Genomic DNA, 23,608 nt, shown 5'->3' with positions numbered 1-23,608 from the left:
TCTCTCTCTCTCTCTCTCTCTCTCTCTCTTGGTTAGTTTGGCTAAGGGTTTGTCTATCTTGTTGATTTCTCAAAGAACCAGCTCTTGGTTTCATTGATTCTTTGTATTGAATAACCAAATCTCAGAGCTGGACATAAACATGTACTAGGTTGTGATTAACCATCTAGGGATGGCTAAATGAAAATGTTTTCAATTTTATTTTTAAAATCTACTTAAAGGTATCAGTGATATTGAAAATGTGCCATCCCTTTAACCCATGGATATTATCTTAAATCTAAGTTTTCATTACAAAAAAAAAAAAAAAACTATGTAAGAGGCCTGTGGGGTAACAGCCAGTAAAGAGCATTACACAGAAGCAGAACCCAATTCAGCCCTCAGAATCCACATAAAACTTAGGCATGATTCTTCTTCAAAATGCAGAAGAATCTGAATCAGAAGGTGAAGAAAGCTAAATGTCTCCAGCACACTGCCAAAAATAAATAAATTAATTAATTAATTAATTAATTAATTAAAACGCCACACTTTTCAGTTGGGAATGCTGAAGCATTTGGGGAGGGAAACTTGGGTTCTATATTCTTGTTATCCTAGTACTGGGAAATTAAAGACCAGAAGATCCTTTGGGTTCTCTTATGCAGGTCTAGCTGAATCAGTGAACTCCAAATTCAGTATAAAAAATAAGTTGAACAGTAATTGAGGAGGCTGCCCAACATTTGAACATTGCTCTACATACATGTGGGCACACACACATGCCTTTACATGCACATACACTTACACAAGTATATACATATAATCTTTACTGACAAACTATATGGCTATTTAATTAACATAGCTATTATACTACTTTCTACTTCAATGTATTCCTTCCTCTTGCTACTAACTTTACCAGAAATAGGTAAATATAAGGAAATTATTATTTAAATTCTTGAACATTCACAGTATCAACAAGAGTGGCTTATAGAAATCAAAGTATAAGCAGTTGGGTTGGAATAAAAATGAAAACTATCTTACAGGAATAAATGTCTAGGAACAAACTTACAGTTCTATCTGTTCAACCTTAGCAAAAGATAATTCTAACTGCTGACATTTAATAAGATAACATTTTTCTTCTTACATGCATGAATGATGTGTAAAAATGTGCCTAACTTTCAGACATTGTAGTCATTTTTAAATTAGACCATAATCAGTAAGCCTCAATGACACTATGTTTAACTCGTCAAAAATTTTTTGGGGGAGGGGATAGATGAAAATATGGATAGAAGCTTTAGAAATGAAGACCTAGAATCACAAGACTTTGATCAACAGAGACTAAAAGATGTGCGACATATTTTAAAAATCATTTTTTTTGTTTTGTTTTTGAAAGATTTGTGCCCCATAATACTATGAGAATTTTCTCTTTTTTAAATTTTTTATTAGGTATTTTCTTCTTTTACATTTCCAGTGCTATCCCAAAAGTCCCCCATACCCTCCCCCACCCACTCCCCTACCCACCCACTCCCACTTCTTGGCCCTAGCGTTCCCCTATACTGAGGCATATAAAGTTTGCACGACCAATGGGCCTCTCTTTGCACTGATGGCTGACTAGGCCATCTTCTGATACATATGCAGCTAGAGACACGAGCTCCGGGGGGGTACTGGTTAGTTCATATTGTTGTTCCACCTATAGGGTTGCAGATCCCTTTAGCTCCTTGGGTAAATAAAAGTCACAAAGTGTCTAGTGATTTTAAATCTTTTTTTAAATGTGAGTCAACTTTGAGTCTTATAGTTGTGTTTTTCTGTAGAACAAATCTTTTAGAACATAATTTATCAAGATTTCAGATTGATGGCTCCAGTGAATGCTGAAGTACTATTAACACTGCCCTTTGCTTCATAGAGCTCTTGATATTCTTAATAATATAACACATTTTAAAGTTTTACTTGGGGTTGGAGAAATATCTCAGTAGGTAAAGTGCTTGCAGCAAAACATGAAGACCTGAGAACCCATAAAAGGCAAGATGAAGTTTGTATTTCCAGAACTACTACAACAAGATTGGAGAGAGGGAATAGGGAATATCCAGAAATTTGCAAGGGAGCTAGCCTAATATATACAACCCTAATCCTGACCCTGTCTGAGACAGAGTGGAAGTTAAGGACAAACACTCAGGGTTACCCACTGACCTCCAAATACTACATGACATATGTGCACATTCATTCACACACATGAACACAAACATAAAAAAGTTTTTTAAAACTTCCATTTGGCTAGAGGGATCTTCCTTTTTCTTATTTGTAGTGGCACTTCATAAACTATTACTTTATGAAAAACTTAAATACTTGGAAAACTTTCAACTTGCCCAGGTTTGTAAATGTATGTTTAGGAGAGGAAACCCAAAGTGTGTCATACTGGCCATTTTATCGGATGAAGTAAACCAAAAAATGCCACTAAGGAATACAAGGAATGACCCAGAGCATTTCTGAGACTTCTCCTATACTCCTTACCTTTTTCTGTTGCTGTAACAACATGCCTGACAAAAGCAACTTAAGGAAGGAAGGCATTATTTTGGTTCACAGTTTGAAGGTACAATATGGAAAGGAAGCCATAGTGCAGGGGCAGCTGGTCACTTTGTATCCATTTTCAATCTCTACGGCTATTGTGGTTTGAAAGTAAAATGCCCTCCCCCCCTTCCCCCCCCCCCCGCCATAGGCACATGTGTTTAAACACTCAGTCTCTGGCTGGTAGTGCCGTTTGGAAAAAAGTGAAGCTTTGCTGAAGGGGTGACTCATGGTGAGCAGGCCTTAATGTTTTATAGTCTATTCCCTCTTCTTAATTTTTCTCTGCTTTCTGACAGCCAAGTGCAATCTGACTACTCACTCCAACTCCATATGTTCCCCATCATGGAATAATGTGTCCCCCCAATAGTAGACCAAATAGAGCCAGGAATTGAATTGAAATTAAATTGGATCATGCTTGCTTGAGCAAGTTTCTCATGGGCCCTTCCACAGTGGTATTATTCACATGAACTATTTTCCATTCATCACTGTGCCACATGCATGATCATGTAAGCAGAACACTAGTCACAGTGACGATCTAGACAGCTCCCTTAGTGGTAGAGTCAAGTCCTCCCTATTTGCTCAATTTCTGTCTAAATCTCCTTTCCTTTTATCAAGCTCTAAATATAGTTATCATCACCAACATATATTTTAGACATGTCTTTCCATCACAACAGTTTGAAGTATATCTGTGCACTTCTGAAGAAGCAAGTTATGGGTGGTTGTACTACATTACCCCAGATCACAAAATAATACTTTTTAAAAAAGATTTATTTTTATTTAATATATACTAGTATGTTTTTCTGCATGGATATTAAGTACACAAGAAGGCCAGTATACAGTGTTGAATTCTATGGAACTGGATAACATAGTTATGAGCCATCAGGTGGGTGCTGAGAATTGAACCTGGGGTCTTCTGAAGAGCATCGAGTGCTCTTAAATGACTAAATCATCTTTCTAGTCCTCAAAATATGACTTTTATACTGAAGGTTATGTTTTCTTTTTTTCTTTTCTTTTTCTACTGTTTTTTTCTCTTGGTTTTTCTTTTCTTCCTGTTCTTTTTTTTTTTTTTTCCACTCTGGAGATGTTATTGAAGAGAAGGGAAAGAGCTTTATTATGTGAATTTCTATGGAGTTTATGATACAAATGTGACTGGTGGATAGATAGATAGATAGATAGATAGATAGATAGATAGATAGATAGATAGATAGATAAGATAGATTTTTAAAATTATTTTACTTGGGTATGGCAGCTCATGTCTGTATCCCAGGGCTAGTGGGAGTACAGATAGGCCCCTGGATCTCAAGGGTCTGCCATTCCAGCTCAGTCAGTGAACCTCAGGTTTAGTGAACAAATCTTGTCTCAACAAATAAAGTAGAGCGACAGGAAGTTCCTTGACATCAATCTCTGACCTCTGACACACACACACACATACACTAACATGAAAGTGTATACATATATATGCTACACACACCAAAAGGTAATAATAGTTGAAAGTGTGAATATGATAATTGTAATACAGTATGTATTTTGTAAGCTTCTTGAAAATGATGCATTAGGGCTAGAGAGATGGCTCACTGCTTAAAATCACATTTTGATTTTCCAGAGGACTTAAGTTCAGTTCCCTGTCCTGTTACTTACAGAAGCCTTTAACTCCAGTTAAAGGGGCTCCAAAGAACACTTCCCATCTCTGTGAGCACCTGCACTCACATGACATACACACATTATAGATGCACACACAGACAAGCATACATATATACACATTAATAAAAGATAAATCTTAAAATATTGGCTCATTTTTTTCAGTTAATATTAAATTTGAAGTTAATAAAGTTAAATGATTGTAATATATACTATCTCTAATTATTCTCATCATGTGATACAACTTAACCTTAACGTGTTCATTTGCAATGAACTGATCTGGAAATCTGTTATTATTACAGCTCAGAAAAAAACAGTCAAAGAAGTTCAGGGGATATCAGAACCTCAGACAAAACTGAACCCAACGATGAGTGGCATCATATTACACTTGGACATGGACAGAGTGGTTGGTAAGCACAAGTTTATGATTGGACATTACAGAACACAGTCCAATAGGTAAACCTTTAAATTTTAGTTTAAAAAAGTAGAAATTTTAAACAATAACTGTCCTTTTTCAAATTAATAATAAACTGGCTCTAATAAACCCACATATTAATATGGATTTTAAAATTATGTATCTTTTGTCCCATCGAGCAACCAATTATGTGATGCATAGTGAATTTACCTTTGCCTGCTCAGGAAACAATAGGTAGGTTTTTCTGTTCATTGATAGCTTTTGTGACATAAATTGGATGCTACATGGCTAATTCTTTCAGAACATGGTTATCAAATTATGTATAACAAGATACAGAATTGAATGTAGGCAATATGGTGACCTTACAATGTGCTTGTCATTCAAATGGGAAATTTAAGTAGATTTAGAGAAGATTGTCAAAATAAGTAAGAATTTAGGATGTGTACAGGTAACTGCAACCTTCAAACCACAATTCTGAAGGCAAGCAGCAAACTTCAGCAAAGTGGTAGGCTAGCAACATTCAAACTATCTTTCCCAGACAGAAAAAAAAAAACCTATCAGAACCAACTATACTGAAGTTCTATGAAATAGGCAAAGGCTTATAGCAACCAACGTAGTGTTCAATTAGAAAACTAGGAAATGAACCACTTTTAATAGAGTGAGAACGTTTTACAGAATTCAAGGCATTATTAGTAGACATAGCCTTTAATAAGTGCTACATGCAGCCTGAATTAAAACAAAAAGCTCCCAGGCAGAAATTGAATCATAAAAAGAAATAATGATCTCCAGTACTATTGTAATTTTGATTTGTAATGCCAATTTTTATATTTCATGTTTAAAAGGCTTCAAAGCAATTTGAATAAAAAGCTCAAAGTAATTGAATAAAAAATAATTCAAAATAGTAAGGAAATTTGAATGCATACAGATAGACAATTCATTGAACACAGGAAAAATAATTCATGTTCTAATTGAGAAAAGCAACAGAAACAGATAATCACAAAATAGAGTTTAACAGACATCTTGGAGCTGAAGAATTCAATAAATGAAAAAAAAATTAAATAAAATTTAGAATTTTAATAGCAGACTAAATGAAACAAAAATGGAACTGTGAATATATAGATGTTTTGAAAGAAGAATTCAGAGGAAAGAAGAATTAAAATAAAGGAAGAAATTGTATGTACAGGACACCATTATGCAAATCCAGTGTGTAAAGTTCAATGACCACTAGGGATATGACCATGCTCCAGAAAGTACATGGGCAACACAAATTGGACCTGTGGGTATTGGGGAAAGTGGGAGCTCGAGGGTGGGAGGGTGGACCTGGGAGGAATGGGACGTAAATGTGATGGGGTGCACTGTCAAAAGGTATCAAATAATAAAAACATGTTGGGGGAGGGGGAAAGAAACTCATCTTGCCTTCAAAGATAAATAGCACTTTAGAGTGAGAAATTGGAAGAAGTATTTCAGACAAATGGGATCAGTGAAAAAGCAGGCATCACTATTCTAATATCTGGTGCCACAAATTATACATATATATATATATATATATATTAGAGGAAAACCAGCATTTTTAGCAAATAGCACTTGCAAAACTGGAAGTCTTCATATAGAAATAAATTGGATTCTTCTCACCTTGCACAAAAATTAACTTCAAATGTATCAAAGACCTCAATATGAAGCTTGAGATGGTAAAACTACTAGAGGAAAACATAAGCAGTGCCCTTCAAGATACAGATGCAAGAAAGGACTTTCTGAATAGGACTCCATTTGTTCAGGAATTAATGCAAACAATTGACAATTGGGACCTCATAAAACTAAAAGCTTATGTCCAGCAATGAGTGGGAAGGGAGTAGAAAAGCAGGTCCTAGAGGCTCAATGGCTTATTAGCCAGCCTGGCCAAAGCAATGAGCTCCAGGTTCTGTAGGAGTCTTCATCACAAGAAAGGAGGTGGAGGGTGATAAAGACACTTAATGTTAATTTCTGATCACACACACACACACACACACACACACACACACACATACACACACACATTATACGAACATTAAAGGATGAGAAAAACAATTTTAAACAAAAACCAATCTGTAGAAGAGTGAAGTATAAGCTGTGTGTTTAAGGAATAAAGCTGGCCTAGAATTTCATATCCAGGAAAATTATTCTTCAGAATGAAGTGGGAAGGAAGACTTGGAGACTAGCAGGAACATGAGGAAATTTGTCATCAGTTGAACAGCCTTGGAAACAGATTCTGCAGAGCAAAGGGAGACTGTTCTGGTCAGAAACTCACATCTACACACAAGAAGAGAATCAAATGTTAAAATGTCCAGAGATCATCCCTTACTGAGGAGCTATCAGCCACACATAGAGTTCTTATACTCCAGTGTATGACCCCAGACCCATGCACACATGGGCAACACTAATGTAATTAACTGTTAAAAAAAAAAAGACATGAGATTGGGAGGGAGACAAGTTAGAGACATGGGGGAACATCAAGGGAAGAAATGGGGGGCATATGTGATTATATTTCATTGTATACATGTATAAAAGTCTCAAGAATTAAAATAGTGAATATTTTCAATTTTCTTATTCTTTTGTCCATGTTCTTTTGATATTTTTTGAGGCTAGGTCCTACCAAACAACCCTGGTTCAGAAAGAATTCACTATGTAGACCAGGATGGTCTCAAACTCCCATCAATATGTCTGCCTCTGCCTCTCTGCCTCTCTGCCTCTCTGCCTCTCTGCCTCTCTGCCTCTCTGCCTCTCTGCCTCTCTGCCTCTCTGNTCTGCCTCTCTGCCTCTCTGCCTCTCTGCCTCTCTGCCTCTCTGCCTCTCTGCCTCTCTGCCTCTCTGCCTCTCTGCCTCTCTGCCTCTCTGCCTCAGGCCTCTCTGCCTCTGCCTCCTTGAATACTAGGATTAAAGGTGCATACCACCACACCCAGTCCCATTTTATTATTTTTTTCCATTTTATTATTCTTAACTGATCTAACATTACTCAAATTATTAATAACAATAATGTACTGGAAACAGTTGATTATAAGAATTTTTTCATGTATATAGGTGTTTTGCCTGCATATATGTCTATGCACCACATGCATGGAAGGTAGAAGAGAATACAAGTTACAGATCACAGATTACAGATAGCTATGTGCTTTCATGTGGGTGCTGGGAAATGAACTCAGGACCTCTGGGAGAGCAGCCAGTGCTCTTAATCACTCAGCCATTTTTCTAGTCCATGGGCAAACTTCCTTACAATGTACCTGCACCAGTTATAAAATAGAATAGTGTTATGTGAAAGGAGACTTGCATTAACTATGGAAATATTTTTGAACTCTAGTGTACACTCTTAAAGGTATTTTAAAAGGTATAAATGATGGATTAAGGAAATGACAAAAAAAATCTTAAAAATTAAAAAATGGAAGAGAACATCAGAGCCAAACACAGTGGCTTACACTAATAATCTCAGTAGTCAGGAGGCAGAGGCAGGAGAATTGCCATGAGTTAGAGACCAATGGAGGCAAAATAATGAATTCCAGGCCAGTCTGGACTATAGAGTAAGACCCTATGAAGTAGAAATTTCTGGTTCCTTCAAAAATTCAGTTCTGTCACATGATATTTTTCTGGATGTCTTCTTGTGGTAGGGCATGTGATGTTTTCCTGAAAATAGACATTTGAGAGAGTGCATGATAGTTTAGAAAGAGTATAACTGGAACCTCTCAGACAGTGGGAGGATGCTCTTGCATTGCTATGCCAAACAACACTTCGCTGGTCTTCGCTGGTCTTTGCTGGTATGTCTTCATAGAAAGAAATGCTCCAAAGAACTGTGGTATTTCAGCTGATTCTGTACACTTCCACTGATTCCTGCTGATTAGGAGGAGCCTTGCTGTTTCTGCTGGACCATACCACCATTACTGATTTTTTGTTTGGTGTTTCCTATTGGACTGGACTACTAGTATCCTGACAATGAAGAGTGAAATCACCCTAAGGAACTTTTTTGGGGGGGAGTTGTTTTGGTTTTTGATTTTTCAAGACAGGGTTTCTCTGTGTATCCCTGGCTGTCCTGGAACTCACTCTGTAGACCAGATTGGCCTCAAACTCAGAAATCCACCTGCCTCTGCCTCCCAAGTGCTGGGATTAAAGGCGTGTGCCACCACTGACTCCTAAGGAACTTCTAAACAGGCCCACAACCCCCCTTTCCCATTAACTTTCTTTCTCACCTACTTCAGGTTGGTAGGCTAGAAGGGAGGTTGAAGCATTTAAGAACCCTAAATAAAGTAGGTTCTGAAAAACCTAAGCTTATAAACCTATCTCAGTCTAACACAAAAACAACAACAACAAAAGAAAAAAAAAAAGGAAGACAGAGGAAGAAAAGAAATAAAGAGGAAAGGAAGGAAGGGTCAAAGAGGAAAGAGGAATGAACAAGGCTATAGAATCGTACATAAAACACTGAAGATGTAAACACTTGTAACAACACAAAGACTATTTTATTGTCATAAGTTGCCAGAGATTCTGGGAGAAGGGGAAATGAGCAGTAAAAGGACAAGAAACTCTAAGGGTGCTGCCATTTTATTTTTATATAGACAGGACTGCACAGCCGTTGGTGTTGATGACTAATAGTGCACCAGAACTGGTTTGTGAATTTTATTAAATATCACCTGAAACATCATGATAATAAAAGAGAACTGTATGAAGGGTATCTGAGAAGTCTGTTCTTCCCTTGCAATTTTCCTGAATCCCCAAACCTCTTTTAAAAATATCTTATTTAAGATTAGAAAGAAATTTAATAGAATATAGTAAAAAGTAACTCTAAAAGTAGCCTATTACACTAGTCTCTATATATGGATAACAGTTATACAGAAAACTACAAAACATTATTAAAAGTAGTCTTAAAAGATTTAAAAAGTGGAAATAAATTACAAGTTTATAAAATGGAAGACTTAGTATTTTAATTCATTTCCTTAAAATGTATTGATGGATTCAATTAAATTACAACTAAGATTATAGTCATTTTTTTTCTGGAAGTGAATATGTTAACTCTAAAATTTAGGTAGGTCATAAAGTCAAAACAGATCACCCTGATTTTTAAAAATTCAAATGATATAAAATACTATATGAGGTAGGGTAATTAAAGTAGTGCAGGGCTGGTGGGGGGGTGTAGTAATGGGGAAAAATAGAAAGGAGATCTAATCAACCCATGGGGGAAGGGAACAAACAAATCCCAAGTTTGCCTTTGGTTTAAGTAGAGGAAGAATTGGGGCAGGAAGACATAACAAAACAGTATTTGTCAAGATGTGGCCTCAGTTCTGATACTGCAGATGGTCAGAACATGTTATGACTGCTGTTCTTATGTGAGGAGTTCAAACTGACTCCTCCAAGGTGGTCATTTCTGCCCAGGGCAGCCTCACCTCCATGAATAACCGCCCTCTCCATGGTTTACCCTCCCTGGGTCTGTTTACCTCTGTGTCTTCAGCCTTGAAGGGGATGAGATGAGTGAGATGGAGAATACCCCTGAGTGATTCACACACTCTCACAGACTCAGACAGGACTCTGAGCAAAAGAAGATAAACATTAAACAAATCTCCTGGAGCAAAGCATGGAAAAGTCTTCGAGATAGGGGCATAGGCTTCCTGAAAAGGACATCAACAGCTCAGGAAGTAAGAGCTGATTGGTGGGATCTCATGAAAGGAAAAGCTTCTGTACAACAAAGGAAACACAGCAGACTGAAGAGGCATCTGTGGAATAGGAGAGACCAACGTAACCTAGAGCCAAACACCCAATGGGATGAGTATCTAGTATATATGAACAACTCAAAAGGCTTCCAAAATATAAGCCAACCAGTAAAAGGAGAAACGTAAGGTAGAGCTCACAAACAGAAAGATGAACATAAACTGGATGGGAGAGGAGGATCCTCCAAAAACTAAACTAGAACCATAATATAACCAGGCTATATATCACTCTTGTTATAAACTTGAAGGAATCTGTCTAAGTCAGAGTCTACAGAGATCGCTGTACATTTCTGTTTATTAAAGTAATGCTCACAGAACTCGAGATTTAAAAAGTGGTACATTTACACAACTTTTATACACTTCTAAAGTACACTGAAATTCTACAAAATTCACAGCAATGGATAGTTATATTTAAAAAATAGTCTAAACTCAGAAATATACATGCTGCATATTTTCTCTCAGATTTGGAATTTCAAGTGTGCATGTCTACATGTGTGACATTAAAATATATGAGACATTGGAAAGCAGAAGCAGATGAGAAGTGGTAATGGAGGTGAAAATGTTCAAATCACATCATATATTTGAATAAAAACATAATAAATATATGCTTCTTTGCAAGAAAATATGTGTGGAAAAAAGGGTATACTGTGACACGCTACAGCTTCCACAATGAGATATTGTTATGTTTTGTTTTGTATATTTTTATTTTTTTTATTTTGCATAGGGAGATTCCAAGGGAGGAGAGTGGATGCTAAGAGATGTGGAGATGAGTGGGATTGGAATGCATGATGCAAAGCTCACAAAAAAATCAATAAAAAGTTAAAAATTAATAATAGTAAACACACAGATACTAATGAAATTTTAAATAAAAATTTTCAAATAAATAGCAAGAGAACTCATTACTAACATACTGGCTTTTTGAAAAACTAGCAAAGAAACTTCTGGAAATATTCCAAAAAAGAAAGTCGTACCAGCAGCTCAGTTATCTGAACTCTCATACACAAAAAGAGAATGAGTGAGTGATTTCCTAGTTATAAAAGCGTACATAAGTGCATGTGTCATCTCCTTTCATGCCTTAATTGCTTGAAACAGAAACTGCATAAAACACAAATATGCAACACATTTCTGAGTTCTAAGGCATATGATTCATTGCACACAGTCATATCCCAAAGACAAGTGTGAACATGTAGGGTACCCAGGAGTAAGAAAATGATGACAGAGAAGGTAACTCACATGGGACAAGTGCCTAGATCCAGAAATGTCAAAATCAAAAGTCCATATAGAACACAAATATTGCAGATACTTTAAGTCATTTTTGTTAAAAGGCAGAAGATAACTTAGAGTTATTTATATATACAATGTGTAAAACAATACCATAAACGGTAACAGAGCCATATATGAACATTTCTTCTTGTGTGTATAGGAGCATGAGAAGTGACTCCTAAAGTTGCCTATAAACTTTAACACTTACATTTGGATTCAGTTGTCATCAATCTAGGTCACCACTTTTCATCTACAAATCTTTTGGTAAGTCTGGTAGCATCTTTTACAAGAGATATGGCAAATATTAGTTAGAGAACTATGAGGCACACGTTTGTATAAGAATTACATTACTTAAATGTGTGGTTTTAGAACAGAGATCCTGTGATTCAATGCATAAAGTCGTATATGCTTACTCACAAATCTGCCTGTTCTAATGTTCAATGATGTTACAGTTTAGAGGTCATCAATAACAAAGTCTAACTAAGTTAGTATCAAATATACACACATATCTTACACCTATCTTATAATTGCTTTGAAATTCGTTGTTCTACAGAGACTGACCTAGAAAACTTGGAAGAGACCATTGTACCACATGTATTAAGAAGTGAACTTGGTAAGAAAAAATTTAAGTCCAACACTTCTCATCATTTTTTATTAATGTACACATTTAATAACAATACTTATATTACTGTGGTATGGACAAAGGTCCACATGAACACTGTCTAGGTATTTATTGAAAATTGAAAGTTAGCATTTTATTTAGAATTCATGCATTTAGGAAATGTTCTATTAAATATATCACAGTTTTAGCTAGCACAATATATTACTAAAGCAAGTGTGTCTAATGTTATTTGTATTGCTTTCTATGTCCAGCTTAGGCAGTAAGGTGTGTTTAATCTATGAGGTGCCCAGCAGTTCTTTCACTACCTAGCAGTCTTCTTTATACTATGGGAAAAGGAAGAGGACAGGGGGAAGGGAACAGAAGAGAATCATGGGAAGTGAATATAATCTAAGTACACATGTGTGCTTGAACAAAGAAATCCTGCTATGAATCCCTTCACTCTGTACACTGAATGCACACTAATAAAGATGTGTACAGTGCAGCTAAGCTCTCCCAAGCAAGGTCAACACTCTGTGTCAGGATATGGAAACATTTTCAACTTCCCATATGTGTCCTGCTGCAACTAATGTTTACACAAAAAGATTTAGGCATGATAGACTACTCAGTTGATATTTTAACTGCCTCATTGGAAGTGCAAGTTCTTTTGATTATTCATTTTAGGTTTGTTTGTTTGTTTGACTGCACCTAGATATTCATATCTAAATATAAGAAAAAGTACAAATCACTAAAAATTAAATGCAAAAGACACAGCCTTAATTCCAATACTTGTTTCAATTGGTCTCTTTTTCTCTCACTGAGGTACTGAATCTCTCTACTAAGATGATATATGAGGCATTTGTTCCTTGGTACTGCCTACTATTAATTTCCATCAACAACCTTATATTTAGATGAATTAAAGAATAAGGGCTGTATGTATGAGTTATGATGACTATGGTCAGTAATCTGACACTGGAAAAAAAAAGTTATATTTCCACCTCACAAAATACATTCCCTACAGCATTCAATGGGTTTTAACATATGCTTAAAGATCATATTATTGTCAAAACTATCCATGATCATGGAAAGTTGCACATAAGCTTCTGTTGCCTGGAAAAAGCACCAGTTAAGAACTCATAAGGCATGGCCCTGTGCATTACATCCCTATCACTTTGTTGTGGTGGTAAATCACTAAATGTGTAACTCCCAACACAGTGGATTATCTGTGATCAAAAATAGTCCTTTCAGCTGTACTCCGATTTCTGTTCTGTTCTGTTCTGTTCTGTTGAAAAATGCTAACTAGCATAGTGCTAAGCACATGAATATATTTATATGTTGTTTTGATCATCATTTTGTAGAGACTGATACAGGGCAGTTGACTGATGTCTTTCGAAGAGGTATAATAACATAAGCCAAGTGTTACCATGTCAAGAACACTTTTTAAGACCTACTTATGTTTTACTTATATCCTATGGAGTTTAATTAAATATAGATAGCTAATGACAACAGAACTTACAAGTTATTGTTACATAAGAAAAACTTTTCATGAAGTCCTTCTTGTCTTAAGTTTGAATTTTAGTATTTATGAATAAATGAAAATAAGCTATATAATTTTACATTTGGAGCTTTCCTATTTTAAAAATGATCCATACAAATGCTTTTTCATAATGGGAATATTTTTAAATGTGTTGCAATCATTTTCTTAGCTTGTAGTGGTGGCACTTAATGAAGACAAGAAGTTCAAAGCCAGTCTGAGTTAGCTAATTTGTTTAGATCATCCTGGGATATGTTACTTTGTGTCAAAACAAAAATCAATATCTGTTTCTGGCTAGTTAGGAAAGTCACTTTTCACTTCCTAATGCATAAATACTAGCTTGCATTTGTGATAACAAGGAGAATATAACTGATAATTATTTCATTGGTAACTAATATCCCTCTTGATGATTACAGTATACAACAATCCTAATTTCTCTGATAGGGCACTTCCTCTTGTTTCATTGTTATCACTTGATGCAGTTACATAATAAAACAGGAGCTAAAATAGTCCCCCACTAGGAGACTTCTATGATTCTTAAGACCAGGGACTGTGTGTTTTCTCTCATATATGAAATCTGGGGTGGGGAAATCATGAAAATAAAGCAGAGAAGACATTTGGGGAAAAGAAAGAACATGGTGGAATATAGAAAGGGTAATGAGAGAATATGATAAAAAACTTTGAGTGTATGCATAAAAATATCATAATGAAGTCCATCATTGTTATATGTAGTTAATATATACTAGAAATTTGTTTGTATTTGTTTTATTTTAAATACTAAGAATCTGAATTTTTTATTTAAAATAATGCCACAGTTTACAAATTGTTCAGGTACCTGTGCAAGCCAGAAGAGGGTGTTAGATCCTCTGGAGCTAGAATTAATGGCAGTTGTGAAATATTAAATAAGTTTCACTATACATATATGTAAACAGTAGAACAAGTGGTTATAGCTTGTCTTTTCGAAGTATTTTACAAATCTGTTTTAATTTTGCAGAGATTGGCACAGACGCAAAAAATATGCCTGAAACACCCACATCAAGGGAAGCAGTGAGAACAGAGGCAAAGGGTAATCTAGGTAAGAGCACACACTTTCAAGTCTAATATAAATGTTTATTAGCTCCTCTAAACTTAAATGTTGTACCCATAACTTACCCACTATCTTAGTTTCTTTTCCTATTGATGCGGCAAAAGCAATTTAAGAGAGAAAGGGCTTCTTTTGTTTCACATGTTCAAGTACAACCCATCAGGGCACGAAGGTCAACACAGCAAGAACTTAAAGCAACTGATCACATCACATTCTCTTTTTTTTTTCTTTTTTTTTAATTAGATATTTTCTTCATTTACATTTCAAATGCTATCCCGAAAGTTCCCTATACCCTCCCCCAGCCCTGCTCCCCTACCCACCCACTTCATGGCCCTGGAGTTCCCCTGAATTGGGGCATATAAAGTTTGCAAGACCAAGGATCCCCGAGTGGGACAGTCTCTGGATGGTCCATCATTTCATCTCAGTTTCAAACTTTGTCTCTATAACTCCTTCCATGGGTATTTTGTTCACCATTCTAAGGAGAAATGAAGTATCCATGCTTTGGTCTTCCTTCTTGATTTTCTTGTGCTTGCAAATTGTATCTTGGGTATTCTAAGTTTCTGGACTAATATCCACTTATCAGTAAGTGCATATCAAGTGAGTTCTTTTGTGATTGGGTTACCTCACTCAGGATGATATCCTCCAGATGCATCCATTTGCCTAAGAATTTCATGAATTCATTGTTTTTAATNGCTGAGTAGTACTCCATNGTGTAAATGTACCACATTTTCTGTATCCATTCCTCTGTTGAGGGACATCTGGGTTCTTTCCAGCTTCTGGCTATTATAAATAAGGCTGCTATGAACATAGTGGAGCATGTGTCCTTATTACAAGTTGGAACATCTTCTGGGTATATGCCCAGGAGAGGAATTGCTGGATCTTCTAGTAGTACTATGTCCAATTTTCTGAGGAACCTCTAGACTGATTTCTTAGTCAGAAGAAGAGAGCAACAATAAATGCATGCATGCTAGTACTTAGCTGGCTTTTTCTACGCTTAGATAGCCAGGGTCTCCTGGACTCAGGAACAACTTTGACCCACAGTATTCAGGTCTTCCTACTTTAATTAACTCAGACAAGATAATCAGCAAAAACATTCCCAGAAGAACATCTCCCAGGTGATTTTAGATTATGTCAAGTTGATGGCCACAGCCATCATCTCATCTTACAAGGCATCACCTATCCATCCACAAATTCCCTCCTATACCTGGAACTTGGGGTCTACCACTAATGGGGCATTAGCTAATGTTACTAGGGTTAGAACTGATCCACTCAGACAGTAACCCTATAAAATGGGGTACTAGTGGGAGAGTAGTGCTAGTGCATAGGTAGAGAGTTTCTGATAAAGCAGGCCTCTGTTTTCCTCCCTTTTCTTTTAATGTAGCCAGCAGTACCAGAAAGGACTCACTCTGTGGATTCATTGAGCTTTAGTGATCTTCTCAGAGACCTTTGCTCCAAAAAAACTTATTGGCAGATAGGGCTTCAGATGTGACATACTGCAGTTCATGACAATGTCTTATCATATAGAGGTTACAAATCAAGAGACATGATTCCAAAAGGACTTGAAAGATACATAACATTGAAGAAAACCTAATCAAACTGTCTCAATAGTGGCTCTAAAATGTAAGCAAAGGGGTTTTTTTAAGTTGCAATGGGAAAATATGAAAATGGACAGGAACAGAAAAAGAGCAAGGAGATAGTTAAAGAAATAAGAATTGATTTTTAAAATATTTGATGGCTATTAATCTCCATAATCAAACTTAATGGGTCATAATGAGATAAGCACTTATGGAATCCATAGCTAGAACCACCATGTTATAAATGTTGAAAGACAAATCTTGGAGATAGAATATGTAACTCTTCATTAAAAGGAAAGACCCTGAGATTATCTGAAATTATGAATTCCAGAAAACACTGACCATATACATTCAAAGCACTAGAAGAAATTCACCCAGAAATCTCACAGGGAGCAAAAGTATCTTTTTAAATGGAAGATGAAATATTCACAAAGTAAAGTTTTAGATAGTGTATTAGTAGGCATCCTGCTTCAAAGAAATTTTGAGAAGGTTCTTCTGGGTGAGACTCAGGGCCCTCATACAGTAATTAGCATCCACATAAAAAGAACATAACTGTCTTAGTTAGGATTTTACTGTTGTGAACAGACAGCATAACAACATAAGGCAACTTTTATCAGGACAACATTTAATTGAGGCTGGATTACAGGTTCAGAGGTTCAGTCCATTATCATCAAGATGGGAGCCTGGCATCATCCAGACAGGTATGGTGCAGGCAGAGCTGAGAGTTCTACATCTTCATCTGAAGGCTGCTAGCAGAATACTGACTTCCAGGGAGCTAGGACTAGAGTATTAAAGCTCACGCCCACAGTGACATACCTACTCCAACAGGGCCACACCTCCAAATAGTGCCACTCCCTAGCCGAAGCTTATACAAACCACCACAATAACTAAAAATAATGCTATAAGCCAGTGTGTATGTTCATACTGCATTTCTTTTATGTTAATAATTTGATGCAGTATAAAACAATAATAATCATAGTGAAACATGTCATTATTTTGCACAAGTAACATATGCTAATAAAAAGCTTAAAAAAGAAGTAGAGCACATTTCCTAATTCAGCATGAAGGAGATGGGTGAGAGTGATGGTGTATTCATATAAGAAAATGATACCAATTGCTAACTCAGATTCACAGAAACAAAAGCAAAGAACCCAGGCAATTTAACCAAAATGGTTAATATAACAAATATTGTAAATATATACCTTCTCCTGTCTTCTTTCAATTTTTAATAGGCATAGCATGACTTAACAAATAATTATGATGTTAGAACAGTATCTGTAATATGAAGTTGTATTTTGTTAAACAATAGTGCAGAAATGTTGAGAGGTATTACTCAGAGGAGTCTTGTTTTCATATATGGGCTGGTACTGTCCACCTTTTTTTCTCTCCATTAATCCTCTCTGGAAACATGCTCACAGATGTATTCAGAGGCATGTCTCCTAGGTGATTCTAAATCCATCTTAGTTAGACATTAAAAATTAATCATCACTATAATGTCCATGAAACATGTATCAACAGAGTTGGGAATGTCAAAGGAAAAAACAAAACTTGTACATTAATTTTTCCTTTACACAGTATTCTAAAATGTTCTTTGTGTCTTTAGATGTGACTATTTCCATCGCTAAAGGCATGAAACTAATTGGAAAACTGAAAGATCAACATGGTAAGAATAATAATTTTTCAAGTCATATATTTATGACTTACCATTCTATAGTAACAGTAACTGTGTCATTGCATAAGCAACACTTTTGTGGATTCTCTCTTATAAAGAAATCCTAGGGTGTATTAGAAGTAGGAATAAGATAAATAATATGAATAGTAAAACAGCCAATTAGAAAATAACCCATTCAAACTCAGTACCACATCAATCTTGTAGTGTCTGGGGGGAAATCCTGATGTTATTCTACTCACTTTCCATATCTAGCTTATATTAAAGCATTGTGTTGAGCTTGAGGAATCAGGGCCTCTTGCTGGTGAGTATGCTGAGGACTTCAACACAGAGACCCTTCACTGCTAGATCCTTTTACAAGATTAAATTAATGAAAGATTTCTTCCACTGGTCTCTATCAGTTGATCATTGTCCTGAATGGTGGTGGACACACTTGTCTTTGAGCCTATGAAGGCTGCAGCTATGAAAAGTTTTTCAGAGTTAATTCTGATTGGTGTCTTCAAAGACTTGTCATGCCTGCCCCTCATAAGGACATGAATAGAAAGTGGGTCTTCCTCAGCAGAGTGGGACCACTGTGGGACTCCCTGCAGAGTCTGAAGTTTACAATATAATTTTCCCATGCCAGCATATAACCATGTGCTGGAATTGAAGTTTAATGTCAAGGCATGGTTTCTTTAACTTTGGATGTGAATGTTGTATTCTCATGTATTATTAAGTATAAATCAAGCACAGACTCTTCACCCAATCTAGAACTGAAAATTAAAATTATTTAAAGTAAGTATTCTAGCTTGTTTTTTGTTTTATCCTGAAAATCCTGGGTTTAAGGACCCAATTTTCCAGTATTTTTGTTTAGATACGGTTGCTTTTAATGTTGCTTACTAATTACATCCTTACAACTTTTGAGAGGCAACCTTAGACACAGCAATAAAATGTTCCCATTTAAGTCTAGTCAATTTAAAATACTTGTCTGTTCTATTAGTTCTTTATCTGGTTGCTTCCAAAAACACCCAACAAAATCAATCAACTTGAAAAAATGGGGTTTATTTCAGTTTACAGTTCAAGGAGAGACATTACATCATGATAATAAAGGCATAGCACCAAGAGTGGGAGGCTACTGAGCACATTGAATCTGCATTCAAGAAGCAGAGAGTGAACAGAGAAGTAGGTCTGGGCCAACCTCAAGGCCCAACCCTTAGGGACTCATTTAATCCCATGAGCTTCCACATCCTAAAGATTCCACAGCCTTTGCAAACAATACCAACTAGGAATCAAGTGTTCAAGCACATGAACCTGTGGGGATATTTCACATTTCATCTTTGTTATGACCATATTTCCCATCAATTTATATGTATTTGTTTGTCAGTGGTTAGAGTATAATATAAGAAAACATTCCTGATTAAAAGTTGGAAATTAGGAAGAGGAAACATTTGGAAATAGACTAATGACAAAGTATTAAAATGAATAGACATATTCAAAGTAAAACAGTTTGGATTAGCAAAGATGCCATTGTAAGGATACACAGAGCAAAGGCAAAGATGATAACACATCGAGATACTTCATAGAAATTGGAGTAACAGACAAGTGAGCACTCTATATAATATATAGAAAAAGCATTACAAATAAAAATCAGCACCCAGAACTTGAGGGGTAATATGTATATATAATACAATAGTGTCATTGGATGACTTTTTTAACATTTGTTTTAGGTTTGAGTTCATTTGCAAGTAAAGATACCATTAGTCCAGCGAAGAGCCTGATAAAGTCATCCAGAGACAATCAAGGTAAAGAAAACATATTACCATGTAAGATAAGTGGTTGCTTAGAAGAAATTGTATACTATGAAGCTTTTATTTACTCCAATCAAATATTTTAAAAGTCAGAAGATATACAAAGATGTATTATTTTAAGCTGAATAGTCTGTATACCACAGAAACATATTTCTCATGGGAGTTCTACTTCTTGGTTCAGAAATATATATCTTGCTATGTCCTCGAGTGCTGGAAGGAACTAGCACAGCTCAGGAGTCTCTTAGGACAATACTAACAGCCCTCCTGACGTAAAGACCAGTACCATCTCAAGGTGATCCCTGTCACTGTGCAGATGGGAAACATAACATTCAGAGTACAGCAAAATGCATGTCCTTTCTACATTCTCTAGTTCTCTTCTCATTCTCTAGTTTCTCAGATATTATCACGTGCAGTGATAGAGTCTATATAAGGATGCTTTATGCAAGTATTTTTCTAAAATTTTTTACCACAGCTTTTTGTTTTGTTTTGTTTTGTTTTGTTTTCTATTAATTACCAAATTTCCTATATCCTTTCCCTTTTCGCTATTTCATGAAATCACAGTTTTAAATAAAAAGAAATCCCCACATAGTTCTTTCTTTCAAAAAATCTCCCAATTAAATGTTTTTCTTTTGTTTTTGTCTTTAAATTTTATTATTTAATAATTTTACATCATAGCAATATTTGAAAGAATATTTAAATGTCATCTATAAAGATTAAATCAGATGGGGTAGACTTATAAGCTAACTACATACAAAATTACATTTAACTTACAATATCAATCTTTATCAAAGAATCTTCATATACATAATTGTACATGGATAGTTCCATGAAAATTATATATATAATAAGCATAAATGTACAGGGTTTCTACTTTTATTAACTTACAGTTTCCTCTGCTTCTCCCCTTACCTAACAAATTATTGACAACTTAAACTATGACTTCTGAAATTGTCAACAGTAATTTATTCTTTCAGTTGCCTATCTTTGTGACCTTACTACTTCTCTTACCATCCAGCTTCAGTTTGATATGTAAGCCAAGGTTTAAAGTGTGTGAGTCTTATAACCTCTCCATCTTCCTCTTCCTACCTCTCTCCCTGCCATTTTGTGTGTTTGACACAGGGTCTTGCTAAGTTGTCCAGGCATTCATTAACTTGCTATGAAGCCTAGACTGGCCTTGAATTTGTGGCCCTCCTGCTTCAGCCTCCTAATTTTCTGATATTACTAGCCTGAACCACAAGGCCTGGCTCTGTTTAAGTTTCCTGTTCTATAACTGCATATCTTACTTTATGACAGTGGGACCATGACAATTAAACCTAACAATTATTGGTTGTTTTTGAGCTGAGAGAGTCAGAAGCTTATGCACAAAGCTTTTTTTCTCTCTCTAAAATTAGTCTTCAAACTGTGTCTACATACATATATAATGCAGAAATGAGCATAATGGGGGTGGGTAGAGGCTCAAATTAAGAAAGATATTATCAGAGCATACAACATAAAGACAAGAAAGAAAATGATGAAATTGAAGAAATTGAAGTAATAGACAGTGAACAATTGATAAAATATAAGAAAGAAAATTACAAATGAAAAAATACAGAATTTGGGATATAGTTTGTGAATACTCAGAAGTGTCATGCCAATGTCCGTTTCAAACTTTGTTTCAGATGACAGTTTATTGGAAACCAAACCTCAAGAAAATATGAGTGTCAAGCACCACCCATCAAAGATATTTCCAACAAAAGTGATCAATATGTTACCCTTCTCCGGTAAAGTTACGAGAGTACACAAAGACAAACAACAAGGTCTAGTAGCCTAAAACAGCCCAGAAGTGTGCCTTTTGGCACATCCTCTTTGCACTGCCCTTTTTTTTTTTTTAATTTTTTTAATTAGGGATTTTCTTCATTTACATTTCCAATGCTATCCCAAAAGTCCCCCCATACCTCCCCCCACTCCTCTCCCCCCAACACTCCCAATTCTTGGCCCTGGCGTTCCCCTATACTGAGGCATATAAAGTTTGCAAGACCGATGGGCCTCTCTTTCCAATGATGGCCGACTAGGCCATCTTCTGATACATATGCAGCTAGAAACATGAGCTCAGGGGTGGGGGGGGGGAGTACTGGTAAGTTCATATTGTTGTTCCACCTATAGGATTGCAGACCCCTTTAACTCCTTGGGTACTTTCTCTAGCTCCTCCATTGTGGGGGCCCTGTGATCCATCCAATAGCTGACTGTGAGCATCCACTTCTGTGTTTGCTAGGCCCTGGCATAGCCTCACAAGAGACAGCTATATCTGAGTCCTTTCAGCAAAATCTTGCTAGTGTATGCAATGGTGTCAGCGTTTGGAGGCTGATTATGGGATAGATCCCCGGGTATGGCAGTCTCTAGATAGTCCATCCTTTCATCTCACTGTGTCATGGGGAACTGCCCTGGTGCCTGAAAATGAAACTGCTTTCATTTGTTCTTTCTGTTGACAGTGTAACAACCATTTCATGGCTAAGAATGCTTTATTCAGCCACTAAAGGGCATTGAATCTTAAAGGCTGTTGCCACCAGTAAATGTATCCATATATATTCTTAGCATTCTCTAACTGTGGATGTGTGGTGTTATTTCCTGGCATGTATTTTTCTGTTAGTTTGTCTATTTTAATGACAAAACCATAATTGTTTTCATTGCTATAGCTTCTAATTATATTTCTAAGCCACTTTAGTGTACTTATCTCCAGATCTATTCCTTTTGGTTTGTTTTTTTGTTGTTGCTGTCATGTGAGATTTGGGGGGAACTGTTTTGTTTTCATATAGCCTGTGTAGATCACAGATACTGTAGCCAAGATCAGCCTTGAATTCCTCTTCTTCTTCCTTCCATCTCCTTCCACATGGTAGGATTTCAGTGTTCCCCCTCTGACTTGCAGCATTGTTCATTTTGGTTAAGATTCCTTTGGTTGCTTGGGGCCTTTGTGCCTCTATATGAAATTTTAATGCTGTCTTTTCTAGTTTTGTTTCCACTCCCGTACTTTAGTGCTGTTCTTGTTTCCTTCTCTGTTGTTGCAATAAACACCATGACCAAAAGGACATTGAAAGAGGAAAGGCTTTATTTGACTTCCACTTCCAGATCACAATTTGTTATTGAGGGAAGTCAGGGCAGAAACTCAAGGCAGAGACACAAAGTAGAAACAATGACTGCTGCTTACTGGCTTGCTCAATCTCTGAAGCTGAGTGACTCAGGATCAGGGTAGTCCCACAGTGGCTGTCTCATGGAAGCATCTTATCTGACATACTGAGTTTAATGTCCAGCATCATATCACTTCTGTTTTTTCCTCTTTTTTTCTTAAACAAAGATGAAATTTACTAAAAGACATGTTTTTGGTACAAGGGCCATGTCGTGTCCAGAAGACAGCATTCCATACCACTCTTTCCCCAATCCTTTGGCTCTTTCATTCATTCTTTCCACCCCTTAGGATACTCCCTTAGCCTTAAGTGTTAAAGATGCTGTTTATTTGTAGACAGGGTTTCTCTGTGTAGTCTTGGCTGTCCTGGAACTGTTTGTAGACCAGGCTTGCCTTGAACTCAAAGATCTATCTTACCTTACCTTTCTTTGCCTTCTGGGTTCTGGTATCAAAGGCATGCACAAAACTGCCTAGTCAAACTTTTTTTCTGTCTTTTTCTTTCTTTTCCTTTTCCTTTTCCTTTTCTTTTTCTTTTCCTTTTCCTTTCCTTTCCCTTTTCCTTTCCCTTTCCCTTTCCCTTTTCCCTTCCCTTCCCTTCCCTTCCCTTCCCTTCCCTTCCCTTCCCTTCCCTTCCCTTCCC

General features: G+C 36.3%; 1 protein-coding gene across 1 annotated transcript in view; it reads left to right on the top strand.

Annotated features, from left to right (window-relative positions):
* LOC110300626 overlaps positions 1–23,608 on the top strand; it is a 174,786-nt gene that overhangs the window by 79,909 nt on the left and 71,269 nt on the right. Inside the window, exons 21-26 of the mRNA XM_029480433.1 lie at positions 4,470–4,577; positions 12,119–12,178; positions 14,692–14,772; positions 17,959–18,018; positions 19,731–19,805; positions 21,470–21,571. Of these exons, the coding sequence (XP_029336293.1) occupies positions 4,470–4,577; positions 12,119–12,178; positions 14,692–14,772; positions 17,959–18,018; positions 19,731–19,805; positions 21,470–21,571 (486 nt within the window). The remainder of the gene's footprint in view (positions 1–4,469; positions 4,578–12,118; positions 12,179–14,691; positions 14,773–17,958; positions 18,019–19,730; positions 19,806–21,469; positions 21,572–23,608) is intronic.

Source organism: Mus caroli, chromosome 8, assembly GCF_900094665.2.
Source record: "Mus caroli chromosome 8, CAROLI_EIJ_v1.1, whole genome shotgun sequence".
NCBI lineage: Eukaryota > Metazoa > Chordata > Mammalia > Rodentia > Muridae > Mus > Mus caroli.
Note: the sequence above shows the minus strand (reverse complement) of the source record. Positions and strands in the feature narration are given on the sequence as shown.